Source organism: Xenia sp. Carnegie-2017, unplaced genomic scaffold, assembly GCF_021976095.1.
Source record: "Xenia sp. Carnegie-2017 unplaced genomic scaffold, XeniaSp_v1 HiC_scaffold_6, whole genome shotgun sequence".
Taxonomy (NCBI): domain Eukaryota; kingdom Metazoa; phylum Cnidaria; class Anthozoa; order Malacalcyonacea; family Xeniidae; genus Xenia; species Xenia sp. Carnegie-2017.
Window position 1 is genome coordinate 15,462,367 of NW_025813526.1, and position 19,708 is coordinate 15,482,074.

Sequence of the window (19,708 nt, forward strand, 5' to 3'; positions counted from 1 at the left end):
CTTTTTTACTGGGCATGGCACTTCGCATATATATTGGAAATATGGACGGTAACTCTAGGCACTAAATTAGGACTTCTAGCTTTTCTCAAGAAAATTCCATGTTTTTATTCCGCAACTTTAATTCAATTAATTTTAAAATTTAGACATTCAATGATAACGTAGTTTTATTCATCTGCAAATACAAATATGTGAAATAAATATGTGAAATATAAATATGTGAAATTACATATTTAGTTTATTTACGAACTGAGAATGATTATAAGAATTTGGGTGAGTATATTCTGCTATTGTTGTGAAAAGTTTTAAGGGTATTGTTCTCACCATTTGTCGTCTATTATCTACTTGTCTTTGTGATTGATTCATCAAAGTGGAATTGTAATGTTGATAAAATGCCCAGAAAAAACGTTTTAAAATAGTCATAGTTTAAGGAAACAGTGAATTGTCTATTGACATTTTTGTTGATCTGATGAAAGCGTTGCTTAAGAATAACATCTTTTGTTTACACTTCATCATTGTTCAGAAGATTTCTAAATAAGATAATTTAAGTAAATGTTACTTCACGATTTGCTCAATATTTTACAGACAAAAATGACGAACGTAAATGGAAACTTAAAATGAACATCATACGTGTAGCTCCGCTTCGAAAAATCACATAGATGTCCACCGTGAACAATAAATACTTTCTTTAGATATACGTACGAGTCCACATTCATAAACTAACAACATTTAATCTTTGTTTCTCCATAGTATTTGGTGATCATTGGCCGCACAACAAAATAACTTTCAAGTCTATAATCAAGCATAGAATAAACATTAGTTTCTAAAAAGTAAACTTTATGGCAACAAATATTTAGACCTCACACAGCACATTAGAAATCAGCGTAAACATTTTGAACTGTAATGGAATAAAAGAACTCTGTCAAAATGAGCATCAAAATACATTTACCTGAATTTGCATGCTTACAGAGAACTCCAACAAATATGTCACAGAAGCGTGATTTGTATTTCCACTATAACTATTCTTCAAGTACGTATTAAATGATGGCCAGGTAGATTCAAACGGCAGGTCACGTGTTCTTTGAGTTAACTTCGAAATATGCCACAAAAATGGACAAACACGTGCGTCTTCTGATTGGTCAGTTTCTATGTGTGCTGTCAATTGTACAGGACGTATATATTGCTCTATTTTTAAACACATAAGTTCTCAGACTGAGTTAAATCGTAAAAACGACAAGTTAAATGCTTCTCATTTATTGTTGTATTCATTAGGCAACAGTTTTATTTTTATTTTTAGCATTTCAATAGTACATCTTTTATAGTTTGACAAGGAAATTACAAAAGTTAAGAATATTTAATGAACTATTGTTAAATGCGTCAGTTCAGTTTATTGAGTTCAAGGCTAAATCCACTGTAAACATCATCTCTCTCAATCATTATTTTAAGCAGGGGAGACGGAACATTAATAATTCGTGGGGTGGAACTATTTATATATTCATGTTGTACTTTAATAGTTTCTAATGAAATATATTGTGTTTACGGATTATAACATATGAATATATGAATATAGCCCTCGCCAAATTATCAATGTTCTTCCGCCAATGGTTTTAAATGTTGAAATCTAGTTGAATTAGATTGCAATTGTTCTTGTTGAATTCTTACATAAAAGGAGAAATTTGAAAATCTTTTACCAAATACTTAATTGTCGTCACTAGTTATACTTTACACTAATTTTGTATTTATCTAATAAGTCATGATAAATTTGCGTTCTTTCATGAATGTTTAATGATAAAATTGTGATTCAAGTTCTTTTATGTTGAATGATTAATGTGAATGATGTACTCTCATGAATGTTTAATAATAGATATGGTATAACGTTTTTGAACAACTCTCACTGTGCTAACTGGTTAACACTGTCTGTAGATACGCCCAAAATTATAATCGTAATTTATGAATTAAAAAACTAAAGAATCTTTTCGAAATTTCCCCAAATCATTTGGCCACATCACTATTACTTCCCTCTCAACATCCCAGGTTTGATGTATAAATTCTCTAAGTTTTAATCAAATATCCACAGAGCTTATTTCCATTATTACAGTTCACATTTAAATCCTGATTTATTTTCAATGTCCACTGTTCACTGTACGTAAAAATACACTCGTGTTTTGTGCGTGGAATTTCACGAAAACATGCAAATATGCATTCGCCATTGCAAATTAGGTACGTGATGCGTACAAATATGAGCAAGAAGTGGATTTGTGAAGAAGACACGGATAATTAATTTCATTGATGCTCATCTTCTTTTTCTGACATGACACTTATTGATCCATGTAATTTATCAATATGACACAGCATAAAATGTGCTCACAATTTGTTAACACGACACAGCAATTGATAGCAAACCTTAATGGTAAGCTTGTGCTTTGAATGTATGTCACATGTCTATGGATGATAGCATTCTTTAAACCGATCGAATTGGTATAATAGTTAGTTCATATTACAACGTTAGAAAGAAGATCTTTGAAACAGTAGAAAAGGTTATTTCTCATGGTTATAAATCAGCTACTACTAATTGTGCAAGTAACTCGTAAATTGTACTTACCACCAAACATTGTGTACATCAAACATACTCTATACTGTTCAATGAATAATCGGTAATAGCATTCTTTTCACATGACTTTCTTCGCTGCTAAGATTATTTGACTGTAGATAACCTTTGCTTTTCTATGTAGTGACAATATTATCAAGTAGTAATTTCTTCTCGCAAGGCTTCAAAAGACTGACTTCTTTGTTTGCCTGCGCCAAGCAATAAAATATAAAGCATCCTGAAACGAAAACTACATAAATCAGATTTAATGAATAGAGTTTCAAGTTTTAAGTCCGAACGCTATTTTGAATTTTACCCATCATAGTGTCATTGTTTGTTCTTATGTCTAGAATTTTGTTATATTTGTCATAAAAAACCTAAATGTCGTTTTCATGGTGGAATTCGCACTTCATATGTTTTATATTGATGCATCTGTTAATTTTCGTGGGATTTTTCCAATAACACATTGGATAATTTATCATTTCAAAATACTGACCTTTCTTGCATTATCACCAACAATTAATTTCATTAGTCTTTTTAAATATCATTGGTACGGCAGGGCTAAAAAGTCAAGAAAATGAATCTAAATTATGACATGTCACAGAATTTCAGTTTTGCATATCATTATATGCAACAATTTTAATTTTATCTAACATGGCTTTTTTTCTCATTCACATAGTCATCTATCTTTTTATATTATTCTTATCACAGATGATGACATGAAAACGTTTTGGTAGGTATGTCTTTAGACATTGCGCCTACTTGGAGTGAAAAGCTTACTTCTTCACGTGATAGTACATGTGATTTTTTTCTGCTCTATAACTGTTAAACTTGTAGTAAGATAGACAATATAAAATATTTGTTTGCGTCAAAAGTTCACAAAATGACAAAACTTTGCATGATGAACTGTCAAGTATGAACACCATCAATTTTGAAGTTTCTCTGATTACTGAGATGTGACAAAATTAATCAAAATTAGGGACTTCGAGATAAATTACTCTGAAAATCCCTTTTCAATTAAAGACTTCCCTAAAATCTTAAGTCACCCAACTTTTACTTGCTTCTCACCCCCCTTATCAAATAAATTGTTTATCCGGATCAAAAGTTTACAAAATGACAAAACTTCATTGACCACGTTTCAAAGTTGGAACGCTGACAATTACAGAGAGGATGTTTATGGATTTTTTTAACTTATTGCAAAAGTTGCTGTTAATAATTTTAATTTTGTTGAGCTATCTTGTTGGTATGAATGGTATTATACATTTTGCGTAGCTACCTCGTCTTTGCGTTTATTGATAATTTAGTTTTCCAGAACATTTCAACACAGTAAAAGGAAAAAGGCTATTTTAGCCCCCAATATGGAGCCAAAATATTGACCCCAGAACTGCCCCACACTTTAGAGCCAATTTTTGCCCTTTTAAGAGTGAACAAATTCGGCACGTTTATTTTGATAATTTTACCCCCAAAACGTAGATGAGACAGCCCCCGGTTATAGGACCAATTTAGCCCCATAGCGAGCTATTTTTCCCTTTGTGTGAAATTCAGCTCTAGACAGAATAACCAATTTAGCCCCAATATTTCATTAAAACGGCCATGGCTAAAAGCAGCACGTGCCCAGGAAAGAAGTGAAACTACCTAAAGTTTGCAATTAACAAGTCTCGTACAATATACACATGCACATAAATGTTTAACATCTTCATTAAAACACCTTACACAAATAAACTTCACAAAATATAGAATTGAAATAAAACATGCTCGAATATGGCATACATGTCGGCTGGTTCATGTATCATTAGTTGGAGACATTTGATAAAGCGTACTTTATTATTATAGAATATAAGATTGTTAGTTGAATTTTCAAACATGTATTAGCTAGTTTTTGTGGAAACGACCGCATGTAGTGCTCGTGTCATTATGAATAATTAATGTATGTAAAAGTTTTATCGTGACTCGACATTCTTCACTTGCAGACTGTTTATGTTTTGTAAGATATGCTAATTCTATAGGAAATGCTAAATACAAATGAGAGGAAACAATTTCTGAGAGTTTAGATCAAATGGGTGAACTACAAATTTAAAACAGATGCCCATTTACTGAAATCCACTGTTTTAATTAAATTTTTTCTTGTATGGTAGCAACAGTTGCTAGTAGCTAAACTAATTATTTGCCCACCAATAAGATTCCTTCAATTTCATCAACATTCCTTCTATCTTAGCAGCCTGCAGTGTTACACTGCGACTCTACGTCTGCTATGATAAACAGATAGCATCATTTTTCTCAAGACTTTTAACGGTATATTGACAAATTTCTGATTTGAACAAGTTCTTCACTCCTCTCGACAAAGGTACGTCTGATTTACACGAATTTTGCCATATATAAGTAGAGACGTTTGTTCAAAGAACAAATTTTTTTAACTGTTTGGTTTCTGATGTCTGATAAAATGACTAACTAAGCGTTCAAAATATATTAGCGATATTCCCAAAGGGATTCTTGTTGCTCTTATGATAGCTACTAAGTTCGTCTATTCTCACAAAATAAGATTCGTACCGTTTTAAATGTCACTATTTTCAGACATGGGATTTCTAGAGAAAAACTGTTCTGATATGAGTCATAACAGGTCCCTGTTAGTGTCATATATTTTCTATTAACCGAAACTTGTACTTAACCCTCTAAAGGCCATATGTAGTGAAATACATCATAATATAACTACGCCATACGGTCTGCGTTAAAGTACTCAAGATTGACAAACTTTTAGGCGGACACACGTAATGTGTGTAGCATTACATAATTTCGGAGAGTTTAGATGAAATGGGTGAACTACAAATGTAAAAACAGATGTCCATTTACTGAAATCCACTGTTTTAATTAAAACTTTTCTTGTATGGTAGCAACAGTTGCTAGTAGCATAACTAATTATTTGCCCACCAATAAGATTCCTTCAATTTCATCAACATTACTTCTATCTTAGCAACCTGCATTGTTTGACTGCTACTCTACGTCTGCTATGATAAGGAGCTTCACAAATTCTAAAAGCAATCGCATTGAAAATAAATGATACATTCACAAATGATACATTTCTCGTCTCTTGTTACTTCTGCTACGATTATTCAATATTGCAAGAATACTTCTGACAGATGGCAAATGCCTTTTAATTGTCTGAAACAAATATTTGAAGAAGTAAGAATTTTTAAAACTGCAAAGTTGCATTCCTCTATTTAGCTTTTTTGACTTTTTTTATTTTAGCAGTTCTATCAAAATGCTCATAAATTTCATTCAATTCAGAAATTATGTAATTTTGAGAGTCAAACTTCTCTCTACGACTGACAGATGTTGTAAAGCAGAATATCATGTATTGCATAGCGGCCTCGTGATTCTGTTAAACACTGCGCAACAGACTATTTTGCACTCAACTTTGCTGGCTTAGTTAAGCAATATGTCTTTCCCATTCATCTGGTAAACTAAGTTCACATGAGCAAGTTTGAAATCAACCCATTTTAAATTGTTTCTAAACTGCCTTGGTGAATTTCATATTTTGCGTCATTTAATTATAATGGACATTGAAATGTATTATTTCACTCTATGCTTTCGTTGCCTAGAAACCTTACATCTATTTATGCAAAACAAGTTATACGCGGGTGAACTCTACTTATATGAATTGTTGTAAAATTAGTCATTGTAACGAACAATTTGTCTAATCTATTGCAACAATATTCAATCATCATCAATTTTCTGAAAGTAAACGTGAAAATACTTTTTGGAGAAAGAAGTTAAAATGTTACGTAATTGTAGAAATCAATACTTGATTTATACATCACAAAAAAGGCTAAGAACAAAATGAATATATGATTATATTGATGATAAGCCTTTCATAAATAAAGTAGAAATTTTATTACGAAAGCTTTAAAGAAATTAATAATCGTTCACCTTCTAACAAATAGAAAATAAAGATGATATCAAGCTCAACAAAAGCGTTTCTTTGGTCTCTTATAATCCTGTCTATTTGTGGGCAAATAGTAAATGGAAATGACGACATATCAATCTGCAAGAAAAGCTTAGAGACACTAAAGGATAACGTGGAAGAATGGATGGAAACCTGCGTTGATAAAGATGGCAATGACGATAACACAACTGCATGCAAGGAAGTAAAACAATACAACAAAGAAATGATGCAAATGCAAACAGAAATGTGTTTTTACGAAGGTATAAACTTTAGATTTGATAAATTTTCATAGATTCTTGTTCATAGCACTAAAATAAAAATATGCAACAATAATAGGTAGAAGTTATGCAGTCAATCTAATTTCAGTTATTAGTAATATTTCTACAGTGAAAAATTCTTTCTAAAAATACTGATTCTGGTCTTTTACCAAATATTATGATCGTAAAGTCAATAAAAATTTGCATTTTTTTAATCCACTCGCATCGTTGTTATTTATAGTTTTTTTTATTATTTATTTAGAATTTTATCCAAAGCCATATTTGATTATTATGAGCTTTGATAAAGTATACACTGTCGATTCTATTACTGGAGATATTCATGTCAGCTCTATTAATGGATCCAGTAAGAATAAATTTGACCATGCATCAAGATATAATGACATCGAAATTGATGTAGTTGAGAATGTGCTTTACTACATTGATGACAAAGACATCAAACGAGGAAATTTTGACTTGACTAGAAACGAAATTTTGCGAAAAATGTTTCTGCTCGTGATATTACAGTTGACTGGATTGGTCGTCGTATCTTTTACATTGACTCCACAAACATTATCTACCAAATTTGTTTGAAAAGAAAATTACAAGTGTTATGAGGCTTCAACCAGGCTTACAATTTTCCAGCATTGCATTTGACTCAAAACATGGGTAAGGCGATATTGAATTTTTTTTATTAACTTGTTAACGCAAAATTACGAAACTATGTCAGTCTATTGGAGGCTTTTCTTCAGTAAGGTAAGAGTTTTTATTTTTAGAGACGGTGTTTTAATTTAATAGAAAAGTTGAATTTTAGAAGTCCGTATTATGGTTTGTTATTTAAAGGTTTAATAATAGAAAAAACATATCTATTTTCGAGGAAAAACAAAACTCGCTTTTTCCCGAGGGAGCGAATATTAAGTATTTTGTTGGCTATAAAGAAACAAACCTCATATATTTCGACAGATTTTTATTAAAATCAACGTCTTTCGGAGAGATTTGGCAAGAAAAATTTTATTGCGTTACTATATGGCATTTCAAACCAACTGCAATGTTAAACACATTTCGTGTGATCATTCAGCACACATGCAGTAGAAAATAACATGCAGATCATGAAATTGCAAAAATCGACAGTGATATTTATGTTAAGGAAGGAAAGAGCTTTGAGAAAAAAAGGTAACAACGAGGGATCAATGTTTATATATGATGAAGTCATTAAATGAAATGAAACAGAGCGGTAGAAACTGAAAAAAATATTAAATAATTACTTTGCACATAAAACTTTAGTCAAACACTCACAGAGCTTGGCTTTCCCAACCTATAAAAAGTAGTACAACTTCACTGTGCAACTTAGTGTTGTACATTTAATTCCATTACTGGCTTCGCTAGCCACCTAAGAGCTTTTTTCTTTGTCAGAAAAAGCAATTTGCTTGACGCCTCCATGGTAATCATATGCTTAATAAGATATGCCCTACAAATAAGATTTCAACAAATTGGGAGCATTGTTGGTTGCTATGCTGTGCTTTTTTGTATACTTTTTTGAGGCAGTGTAAGAGATGTGCAACAATATCAATACGGAATGACAATAAAGTTTTAAAATATTCACGAATGTGGTGAACGTAAAAAAAATCAACTTTTCGTTTTGTAATGAAGATAAAAAGAACTACACACATTCCGACGTAGTTAGTTTTCAAAAAATGTGACAATTTAAAAAAACATCATCATTATATCAAGTTTATAGTTTTTTCAAGCTTTCTTTTAAATTGCATTGAATGGCAGAGTATATTGAAAAGTCGAGAGCTGCAAATTAAGTGGCTGCACACTTCCCTTTAATAAATCCAATCACACAACCAATCAAATCACCTGAATGGAAAATCATTCCACTACCTTTAGTGCATGCATTCTTTCTTTGTGTAGCTTAGGAAAACGTTAGGTAGGTAGTTGCTCCACTGATGATGAGTCTGAAGATAATAATCATGTGATTATAAAGAAATTGGCTGAAAAGCCTTGTTGAGCGATAACTTTCAGAATATATTATAAATAATTTACGAGTTTAAAATAATTTCCTCTTCTAACAATTCCTATGAACTCTTCATTGATGAGAGCCTTCTAATCAATAAATACAAGCCTTCACTCTTCGTGCAAGGAGGTTCCATTCCACTTAACCTCTCTTAACTTCACTATATTTTACTTCCCAAATTCTTTATCATGTAATACATTTGACAACGCCTCCTTTAGTCGTAATTTAACACCTTTTGTAAATACAATATCTTGTCTTAACATGTCATTATAATTTATTACTTGCCTGAATATGTCTTGAGTAAGGACGAAACGTCAGTATAAATTCAATTTTACAACTTTTGGTCTATTTCTATGGCTCCATTTAAAACTTTATGTTAGGCATTAATTTTAATCATATTACAAGAAAAAATTAATTTTCAAGAACACAAAAATCCAAAAGAACGGTAATATATACGAGAAAGTTTTTAAAGAGTTCGGGGCAAGGTGCAATGAACGACAAGAAGAAATGGACTTTGCTGTTACTCAAATGCGTAATATATTTAAGAAATGTATTGGAGAATGCAAATATGCTCCGATGATAATCAAAACTGCCAGTTGCATCAAACATTTTTGATAAAGTAAAGGCCATAGTGTTCAAGCAGTTTTTGCAGCTTTTTTAATCCAAAGTTGTTAAAAACACGAACATGACCTTGCAATAGAATCATCATTTTCAAATAGTACCAATAGCGCTAGCTCCAGTGTCAATCTTTTTCTGATTTTTCAGAAAAATAATGAAAAAATTTGACAATTAAAAAGAGAAGGTTAGGATAGTTTAAAAAATCGTTTGTCCAAACAAACTGAAAAAAAGTATCAACAAAAGACAATGTTTGTGAAGCTATAGCTCTTTTAAAGACATTTGTAGACGATGATCCATCCAAAGAGCTGCTACGTTTCATGCAAGATGAAACTGAAAAATTAAGAAAGCTTAAAATTGAAATGACAAAGCTTTCTTTATTTATATCTACATTAAATAGTGCATATTATTTACCAACACCAAATTTTCAATTCGAACAAAATTTCCACGCATCAGCTAATTTTCAGCATTATCAATTACCAATACAATTCATTCAGCAGCCACTCCAAATTACAGCATTACTCGTTCCTACAATAATCTTAAACAATACCAATCATTTTAGAAGTTATGTGAATAAAAATAACATATTACAATTATTATGCTCTGAATCACATGCAATGTTTAATTACTTCATATATTTTAGTTCGGTTTTTAAAAGAGAGATTTCAAATGATAAAGATGATCTTTTCCTTTTAGTTACAATAGCTTTATGTTGCTATATTATCAAATCTTATGAATATGTTACATTAAACCGTCTATATATGAAGGTAGTTCTGAATACTTTGACAACATCTTTGTCTAAGTTAAAAAAAACATACTATCTTTCCTTTCTTGCATATATTAGCCTTTTTATTGTTTATATATTTCAGTACGTATAGAGAAAACTAACGTACAAAACAAATATTTTTATTAAGGTATCTATTCTTGGCAGAAAGTACAGAAGTTTTCTTATGGTTATGGAGCATGACTGCAAATAAACATCATATTTTTTCAGTTTCAATTCGGTCAATAGCACATGATCTAACGCTTGACATGGTCAAAGAGAAAATTTATTGGCGAGTTTCAAACGGAAATGTTTTTTCTTGTGATTACTACTCCCATAATGTAATTGATTTTGGAACTTCAGGAGGTCCCATGGCAATATTTGGGGATTTCATTTATATCATGACTAATGTCGGAGGAAGTGTCGTTAGTGTCCATAACACTACAGATCAACGTACGAGGCGTAAATTTTTTCTTCCTGTAAACAACGGTTATCTTGATTTGGCTGTAGCTATACACGGTATCACTCCTGACTTAAACGGTAGTGAAATATTTACTTATTTGACATAATAATGTAAGACTTGCAAAAACTTCCACGCTAATGTACATAAAATAGAAAGACGTTAAAAAGTTCAAAGTTACATTGCCTAAGTAAACGGTTGTTCTTCCTCCAAAATTATAGAAAATTTGATAAACATTAAGTTCAAAGTGCAAAATGTCTAATTTAGACGTTTTTGCCGTTTGTCTATTCTTGCCAATCTTCTTGGGTGTTAAATTTAATTCTTTATTGTTTCTTACATGATTTCAACAATCAAACTGGCTTGTAATCAGTCCTAAATAAGAAAAAATTTCATGAAAAAAGATTGAAAGACAAAACGTCCAATTTGAGCATGTTGTGCTGTGAGCTTAATATTTATCAAATTTTCTAAAATTTTAGTACATTGCAAAACAGAGTTCAAACTTTTACATCTTTGGATTAAACTAGATTTGAAACTTTTCATTTTCTTTGTGCATGCAGTTCAAATTAAAGCAATTACGAAGTACTCTCATGGTTTTCGAAATTAATTTTTAATTCATTTTACATTTAAATAAACAACACAAGGCAATGCCAAAATAAACGAGTTTTGACACATTTTGCGAGAACTATTGATGAATTGATAATTTTCTAACATTTTTCAATTATCTAACTTCTTAGATACATCCTTTATAGTGTCCAAACAGCCAGCAAATTTGTTCATACTCTGTGAATTTTCAACATTTATTTAATTGTTTTGTTTTTACGATATTCGTGAACACCAAAGGTACCACCACTACATAGCAAACTTGCTAGCTGGGCACGTCATAGTGGATACTGAGTGACAAATTGTGTTCTTTGAGGAAGAATATGTTTCGTTTAAAATCACTGGTTGATTTTAATTTTGATTTTATTAATCTATATAGCGACAAAAACTTTTCGCTTTCCTTCATGTGGACCCTACACATACTATCGTAAAATTAATGGAACATTGAATTGCACGTGTATGGAAGGATTTTCAGGAGAATGTAACTCGTGCCAAGGTATGAATGTATTAGTGTCTTTATCGAGATCTTTTAATCACGGATCATGAATAAAGAGCATCTCTGTGCAGTTTTAAAACTTTGTTCTTTGTTGAGAAATCTGAAGAGTTCTCTGTGCAGTTGCTATTGTGCAAGGAATTTTCTGCATCTACAATTTACATGAAACCACAAAAAAAAGGCTCACAGCCACACATACAAGCTCATCATTATCAATACAATCAAGCAGGAAATCAGTACTAAATTTATGAAAAGCTTCAATACACTTAAAACTCCATCAGCACACTAAATTGGAAGTATATGGTTCTCTAAATGATAATAGCATATGTTAAATATTTGTAAATGTAGATCGTCCAGGTTGGTATAGTCCTGAGAAGGACTGTTTTTGTTGTTGTTGACTGACGTTTCGACAACCTTAGCGGTAGTCATCTTCAGAGTCATTTTGACTGGACGATCAACATTTACAAACTTGTAACGATACTCCCGGGTTCAAACCATCTACTTTAGCATATGTTAACATCAACACATTTTGATTTTCTCTACATAAGGGAGGGGGTAGGTTTAGGGTTAGGGTTAGGGTTAACACTCCTCCTGCAGTTAGCAACATAGCTATAGCCCTGCTAACCTAGATACACTATATTAAATAATTTTGACTTTATTATGGGTTGGTTTCTTGAACTAGGAATTCTGTAAATCCAAACTACTAGTACTTTTATATCTCGGTCTTTTTGATAAGTCTTGCTTCTTATTATTTATTCTTTTCTTCTCTATAATTTTTCTTTTGTGTCTAGCTGGAAATGTAGATAATCGATTCATGTTACTTAGTAATGGCATGTATTTCTATGTTTCATCTTTCTTCCATTATCAGATTGACCACGGTGTTATTTTATTTACTTTTCTCAATATTGACCTCATGCAATTAAATTCATGTTGCTAGATCGCTTTAGTTCTCTTTGTTTACTGTCTCTATTTCCTCAAATCAATGTTTGCAATCAGTTCTGCTGTTTTCTCTTATTTGCATTTTATTTGTTAGAATCTTTCATCAGCTAGTTTTGAAATAAATTGATTGCTCACTAGCATTGAGGATTGGTTGATTTTTTAATTCAAAGCGCTCTTTAGTAAATTCAACAACGCTTCAATAAAAAAAATGTAGGAAATTAAAGTTAGCTACATTTCATATATTATGCTCCATTAACAAGGTCTTAATACCTCCCATATATTAAATGTTGTTTAAGGTCGTCCCACATTTAACTTAAGGCTGAAACACACTGGGCAGTCGCTTCAGTCGCGCGTCCAAAGCGAATTGATGCGCACGCGTCAGTCGCTTGAACGCTAGAAACACACATGCAGCGACCATCGCGACATTTACCGTGGCGTCTATTGAACATGGCGGTGATTTTGGTTTGTTACAGACACAGATATCACTTACACTTTTTATTTTGGCCTTTGTTATAGCTACTAATATATGAATATTTACTCAGTACAAACTACTATGTGGAGAAAAGAGAACAAGCCAGTTAAAACACGCCAATATGATCATAGCACATTACGCGTATATCGTGGATAATCTTATTCTGTGCATTTAGGTTGTGCATTAGGGTTCCAGTTTGTAGCTCCTATTGTCCCTATTTGATAAGTCATATAAAAACTGAAAGATTCCAGTGTGAATTCACTATATATTGCCTTCGTTTTCCAAGGTATAATCTATAAATTTCGTATGATGCTTATGACAGGAAATATGATATACATTTAGGAAGTTAAAATGTATCTATTGGCCAATCAGTGTAAAGCGACTGAAGCGACCAAAGTCAAAAGTTCAACATGTTGAACTTTCAAAGCGACTAGCTGACGCGACTAAGCTACTAGCTTAGTAACCACGCAAAGCGGTAGTTTTAGACGCGCGACTAAAGCGACTGCCTAGTGTGTTTCAGCCTTTATGCTTATCTAACGCTTCTTTACATTTATTTTTCAGCTTTTTCATCATGTAAAGAAGCACTAAAAGATAACAGGTATAGTATGCCTAACTCATAATTTATTACGAATTCGTGTTCATTATATGGTTAAAAAAATTTTGTGTACCTTGTTATTATTTCACGCTCATTGAACTCATTTCCACGCTCACGCTTATTTTGTCGCGGTTGGTAAACATAAGACAAAAAAACATAGTTAAGCTTTGTGTAACTAGCTTTAGACAAATGACTCGACAGACATTGATTTTATTGGTTTTTATTTTTTCATTAAAGCAAATAATTATTTAACTAAAAACATAATTAACTATTGAAATAGTCTTTATCTGGGGCGGATCTAGAGTAAATAAAAAAAGTCACGCGACTGATGTTTACAGATCAAAAATTAGTCATCAAATTTAATGCTTACAATTCTATTTTGTCATTGGACTAAATCACTAAGGAGTTACGTGAGATATGCTTGTGCAAATCTAGTGTTTAGTTTCCCACGCTAGTTCATTAGTGACGATAGCAAAATCTTATACATGGCGAGAAAATCTGATTTGGAAGAAATTTTACCGTATGATCTCAAAGAATTTGACATATTGAATGATAATCGATAAATATCCAATCAACGAAAAACAGATGCAAAAGTTCTTCAAATTTAAATTTAGTTTTATTGAGCAATGGAGAATCCATGAAATATGTGAAGTAATCAATATACTATGGTGGTGCATGTAAAGCACATGGAAACGGATGAACCGATGAAGACACGACCGAAAAGCTTAAAACAATCTGATGTTCAAGTCGATATGACACCCTGGCCAACACCAACATAGAGGTTGAAAAAAGTGTCAAAACTGCTGGAAAAGAATAAGATGCTATGCTAACTGAAGATTCGAAAGACTTCCATTAAGATGAGGACATAGGTCCAATTATAAATCAGCAACTTGACATTATAAACAAACGTTAGTCTGCTAAACTAACCCACAAAAAAATCAAAGAAATATGAAAAAATACGCAAGACCGGCAAATTCGAAGAAACTGAATGTTCCAGAAAGCAATATGAGGGAGTCCTATCAAAATGCAAGAAGGTTTACTGTAAAAAAATAAAATTAAAACTAACTATGCTTTTTTCTTTCATCTCTGAGCATAGATGGCAAACGTTGAAAGCACTGTCTATTGAGCATTTGTAACTGGTAGGTGACGAGTGCATCTTTTAATTCACAAAATTACTCAGAACATCAAGACCTGGCAGTAGTCAGTGCCATTTAGTGATAAAATCCTTCACCGACAACGTTACCTCTTGTCCCTTCAAGATATTAAAATTATTTGGTAAGAGCAAGGGACATACAAGACAGTAAAAATAAACTATTGTTGATTATACTAGTTACCAAAAGCCGCATAAAATCGTAACATCTGACACTCTATCAAGGTGGCTTGAAAAATGTTGAAAATGGCTGGAATTACTCATTTCACGGGACACAGCACCAGAGCTGCCTCATCGTCTGCAACAATATGGAACAATGCCGATATTACAAGAATCCCACAACAGGCTTTATGGATAAATACATAATTCCCTGCACAATAAAGAGAATTTTGGGCAAGCGTTTTACAGTCTTGTGCACAATACCAAATGTAGCAAAAGATCGTGTTATTATTATTAATTGAGAGTGGTTTTCTCCAGAATAATTGTTTCTTTTATAGGTTTTAACTATTGCGTACGCTCATAATCCCAATATTTTCAATATCTAACGTGACAACTTAGTGACGTAGTCCAATGACAAAATAGAAATTTAAAAATTAAACGAGGCTTACCTGAAAGTTGAATTTTGATTGTAATTCTTTTAGCTATTAGAAAAGGAAACTATAAGGATTCACCCACTCCCATTAATGCCTGAGAGACCAATTAGGTTTGTTTTCTCAACCTATGGGTTTTTTCTTATGTTGGCATCACTTGTAAAGTTAAACACTGAACACATGATCTGTATGCGCATATCTCACTTGAATAACTCATAGAACATGCGTTATGCAATAGCTCATAGAAATACAATAAACAAGTAAGTTAAAACAATTACATGTAAGTTTAACGTTAAATTTTCAAATTTTTTGTAATCATTAAATTCCCGATTTAAACTAGCTCGAATTTCATTGTCAAAATTTTGTTTTATATCTGAAAACGTATATAAATATCACCTTGACAAACAGATCATTTGAAATTAACCTATCTGGAAATATATTAAATGACTGACTGATAAGCGTGTTGGCTCGACTGGTTTGACCGATAATGGGGTTCAAGAACGCTAAGTAAGCCTTTTTATTAATCAATTTCCTAATCACTGTTCCATCTTGAATAATCTCGGCCGATAAACAGGGTGGCCCAACCGATAAGGAAGTGCATTGCTATTGTGTAAATAGTTCGTCTAACTTTTTGTCTTATTGTCATTGGCTTTACCAACTTCAACTGATAGCCAATTGAGATAAAAGCGGATCTCTCGCAAATGATTTTTATGACGATAGTCAAAAAATATGAACTGTCCCATTCATCATTTCCAACTTAAAGCAGTACATAGAGGTGTGATTTATAGTCTCTAGGGGGGTCTATACAAGACAACTTCGTAAAAACTTAACTGTTTTGGATTACCATTATTGTAAATTGAATTTTATGTTGCTAATAAGTCTTAGCATTTAGCATAACATCCAACTCTTGTAAACTCCAAAGTTTTTTTTTAAAAAAGGTTAGCAAAATGTGTTATTTTTACGCAAAAACTAACTCCACCAAAAATTTCTATTGCTCTACAACGATAAAAATGGCATTTCTGAGACTTTGAAATTCAAAAATTCCCACATTCGGTGATATTTGACTGATGTTTGAAAAATCATGGATCTGTTGAGAATCGTACTTCCAAATTCGTAGTCCTCGATAAGTCACAATCGATTAAAGTAAACACGCGAAAACAAAGTTTACAAAGTTGTATTAACTAGTAAAATTCTCTAAATAACATGTACGTTCGTTACTGTATTGTACAATGGACTCCGTCTCGGTCACATACTTTTCACAACCAACTCACATCTCTTATTTTCTCTCCACTATAACTCCCAACTCTTGACGTCGTTACTGATATTTTTGTGCATGCCACTAACAAATGATGTATGAAGTCCTTTTCAGTTTCCGACAGATCCGCTCCACCTGTTCTTAATCAGTTCTAATTTTATGTTACTTTTTGATAAAAAAATTTCTTAAATCAGTTGCATTTTTTGAAATATTTCTTTTATGGAAACACATCATCTAAAACGTTCAGTTCATTATATTTTAGTAACATAATAAATTCTAAATGTTTTTCATATTTATTAAATAGATAATACATAACTCTCCATCATTATACTCAATAGGGACTTTTTTATTCTTAAAAAAAGAGAATTGAAAAAACTTGATGTTTGCTAACGTTGCTTGTCATAACATATTATATTAATAAATTCTAGTAAAAAAATCCAGATTCCAAAATTGTTTTATTTATTTTAAACAAATGTAAAAGTTCAACAGATGGTGCGTACATGATAAAGACAAACACCTCACTTGGCTACAGCAAAGTATTCTGCAAAAAAAATTATATCTGGTTGTTTTGGAGAAGGTTGGACACTAGTGATGAAAATTGATGGGAATAAGGTACAACTAAAAATGTTTAAATTTTTTCTTCAACAAGTGTAGTAGTATAAAATCATATATCATTGTATTTAATGATAAATGAAGGCATGAACAGATTGATAAAAATCTATTTACGTTGCATTAACGAGCATCATTTTTTTGAAATATTACTTTTTTATTTTTAAATTTGATGTTTTACTTGACCTTGATTTCCATTAAATCGTAGAAGTCCTTAATATTGGATCACGTTTGTCGTTACCACTCAAGCTCGGGTTTTAATGGACACTTGATCCGAGGCAATAAATACAACAACTGCACTACAATAAATATAGACGAAGAGTTTTTTAAGAAAAGACATGTTTTGGCATCTCATGATGCCATCTTCAGTATAAGTGAATAATTACATAAATAATACAAAGTTTATATAAAAGTAATATAAACAGTAACGTAAATATATAGATATGGATACATTACAATAAGGAAATGAGATAAATTTATGGAGATTCGACTAGGGTCTTTATCATATCGGCAAGCACGTAAAGATGAATGTAGTAGTCAACTTTCAAAACTTATTCTTGACTTTAAACCATTAAATTCCCTAAATGCATTTTGCTGTCAAAAACATATTAACTTCTTCACTAACTTTTTTCTACTAAAATATTTTAATAGAAGACGATGATCAGGTCAACAGTCTCTTTTGTAATTGCCTATGACATATTTCAAAGTTAATAAGACGCCCATCAGGCACTAAATTGGGCTACTGAAGAGAGCAGTCTTCGGTTATATTTGCGTATTATATTTATTAATATATTGTTCAGTAAATCGTGTTTCGTTTTATGTATCATGCGTAAAACTGCTGCATGAAACGATCCAAGAAATATTTTGGTTGGTTTACTACGAGTTGTCATCGGTCTGTGCAAGCAAAGATTAAAAATGTACAATCAACGTGATAATAAGCAATTATTGGACGAGGTTGAGCATGATATAAAGAATTGTTTGGACTGAGGTCAACGTTATCTTCCAAAGCGAAGCTGAGGCGGATAACAAGGACCGAGGTCTGAATAATTTTTGATATCATGCGAAATACGAATTCAATAATTGTTTTATTATTCATTTTAACTAAATGAAATATTATTAAAACTGATAAATGCAAAACATTTTTAAAATTTGCTAATTTTTTATTGAAACAAAACTTGTTTATTACAGGCCTTCGCGTTTTATTATGCTGTAAATATGTTCAAAAGCAGTTTCTTCGCTTTTTAGTGTTTTTCCCATTCTTTTTGCTCAAAAGCTTTCGCTTATTGTGTTTAGAAATTACGGTAAACATCGCTATTATTTTATTTTTCAAAACCCTTTTTCAATGGCGTCTATAATTGTAGATAGTATTATCCGTAGATGTGACGTCATAATTACAGATGTCGAGAATTATCTGCAGATAATTGACCAATCATCGCCAAAATTGCTTACATCGTGAATTATAATGGACATTATTACAAATACGATCGAGATAGCGAAAATGGAATTATTTTATCATTATTTATTACATTTTGATGGATGGAATTTTGATGTTCACATTATATATTTCAAATACTATTTTTATTTTAATGCACAAAATAAACACTGTTTTTCAAAAATTTTTCATTCATTTATGTTAAGAATTTATTAAATTTAGAAAACGTTCCAATATAATTCATCGCTTTGGAGCAACAAGGAGAGTTATAAGACGGAAAATGGTGAAACTGGATTAGGTCAAAATGAAACAAAACTTCCTACTTACTGGAGCACTCAAATAAAGAAGATGTGTGTTGGAATGAAAGTAAACAGTAAAATAAAATTCATAAGTTTTGAAATACAAGCTGAGTCCTTATACGAGCTCATTGCAGACGGAAAATATAGGAAGACCACTTTGAGCCGTAGCCAATGGTTGACATTGGTTGAAAATAGCTCACTTCAACAATATTGTGATAGAGAAGGCTTTAACGTCGTTGGACTACGTGGTGGAGACGCTGAAGTAAAGCTTGGCATTTTGGGAAATAATGAAAACGAATGTATTTCACCTGACTCTTTCATTGGCTTTGGTGGATCACATGACTGTAATTTTTGCGGCGTGAACAGCTGTGGTAATTTTGTTTCTTGGAGTAGCAATGACAAAAATGTTCGAACAATGGGATATATTTTTATTGCTTAGTTGTTGCATTAAAGGCATTGCTTGATATTTTTATTTTTTAATTTGTTCATTCTTTAGAAATACTGGAATGAATAAAGACTGAATTAACTAAAATAGAAAATTCACGATTTATAGTCAATACGTTTAACGCTGTAAAAGTTATACATTATTAAAATACAGAACAAAATCTTGGAGCCCAAGATGTTGCTGTAAAAAGTCACTA

At 31.7% G+C, this 19,708-nt stretch overlaps 2 protein-coding genes across 2 annotated transcripts; both read left to right on the forward strand.

The window, feature by feature from the left end:
• The first annotated feature begins 4,800 nt into the window (after positions 1-4,800).
• On the forward strand, positions 4,801-7,372 carry LOC124457168. The gene is made up of 3 exons (XM_047007451.1): positions 4,801-4,928; positions 6,523-6,784; positions 7,044-7,372. The coding sequence occupies exons 2-3, from the start codon at positions 6,532-6,534 to the stop codon at positions 7,370-7,372; spliced, it is 582 nt and encodes a 193-aa protein (XP_046863407.1). The 5' UTR covers positions 4,801-4,928; positions 6,523-6,531.
• An 8,322-nt stretch (positions 7,373-15,694) lies between these two features.
• Positions 15,695-19,708, forward strand: LOC124457169 (uncharacterized skeletal organic matrix protein 5-like). The gene is made up of 3 exons (XM_047007452.1): positions 15,695-15,732; positions 17,237-17,339; positions 18,991-19,708. Exons 1-3 carry the CDS (start codon positions 15,695-15,697, stop codon positions 19,504-19,506), a joined length of 657 nt encoding a protein of 218 aa, XP_046863408.1. The 3' UTR covers positions 19,507-19,708.

Bases quoted from the DNA above. Each gene is read 5' to 3' on its own strand.
- LOC124457168 (XM_047007451.1), top strand. From the start codon at position 6,532: ATGATATCAAGCTCAACAAAAGCGTTTCTTTGGTCTCTTATAATCCTG. The intron at 6,785-7,043 runs GTATAAACTTTA...TTATTTATTTAG, and splicing joins AGAAATGTGTTTTTACGAAG to AATTTTATCCAAAGCCATAT.
- LOC124457169 (XM_047007452.1), top strand. From the start codon at position 15,695: ATGCGTTATGCAATAGCTCATAGAAATACAATAAACAA. The intron at 15,733-17,236 runs GTAAGTTAAAAC...TACATGATAAAG, and splicing joins CATAGAAATACAATAAACAA to ACAAACACCTCACTTGGCTA. The intron at 17,340-18,990 runs GTACAACTAAAA...TATTAAATTTAG, and splicing joins TGAAAATTGATGGGAATAAG to AAAACGTTCCAATATAATTC.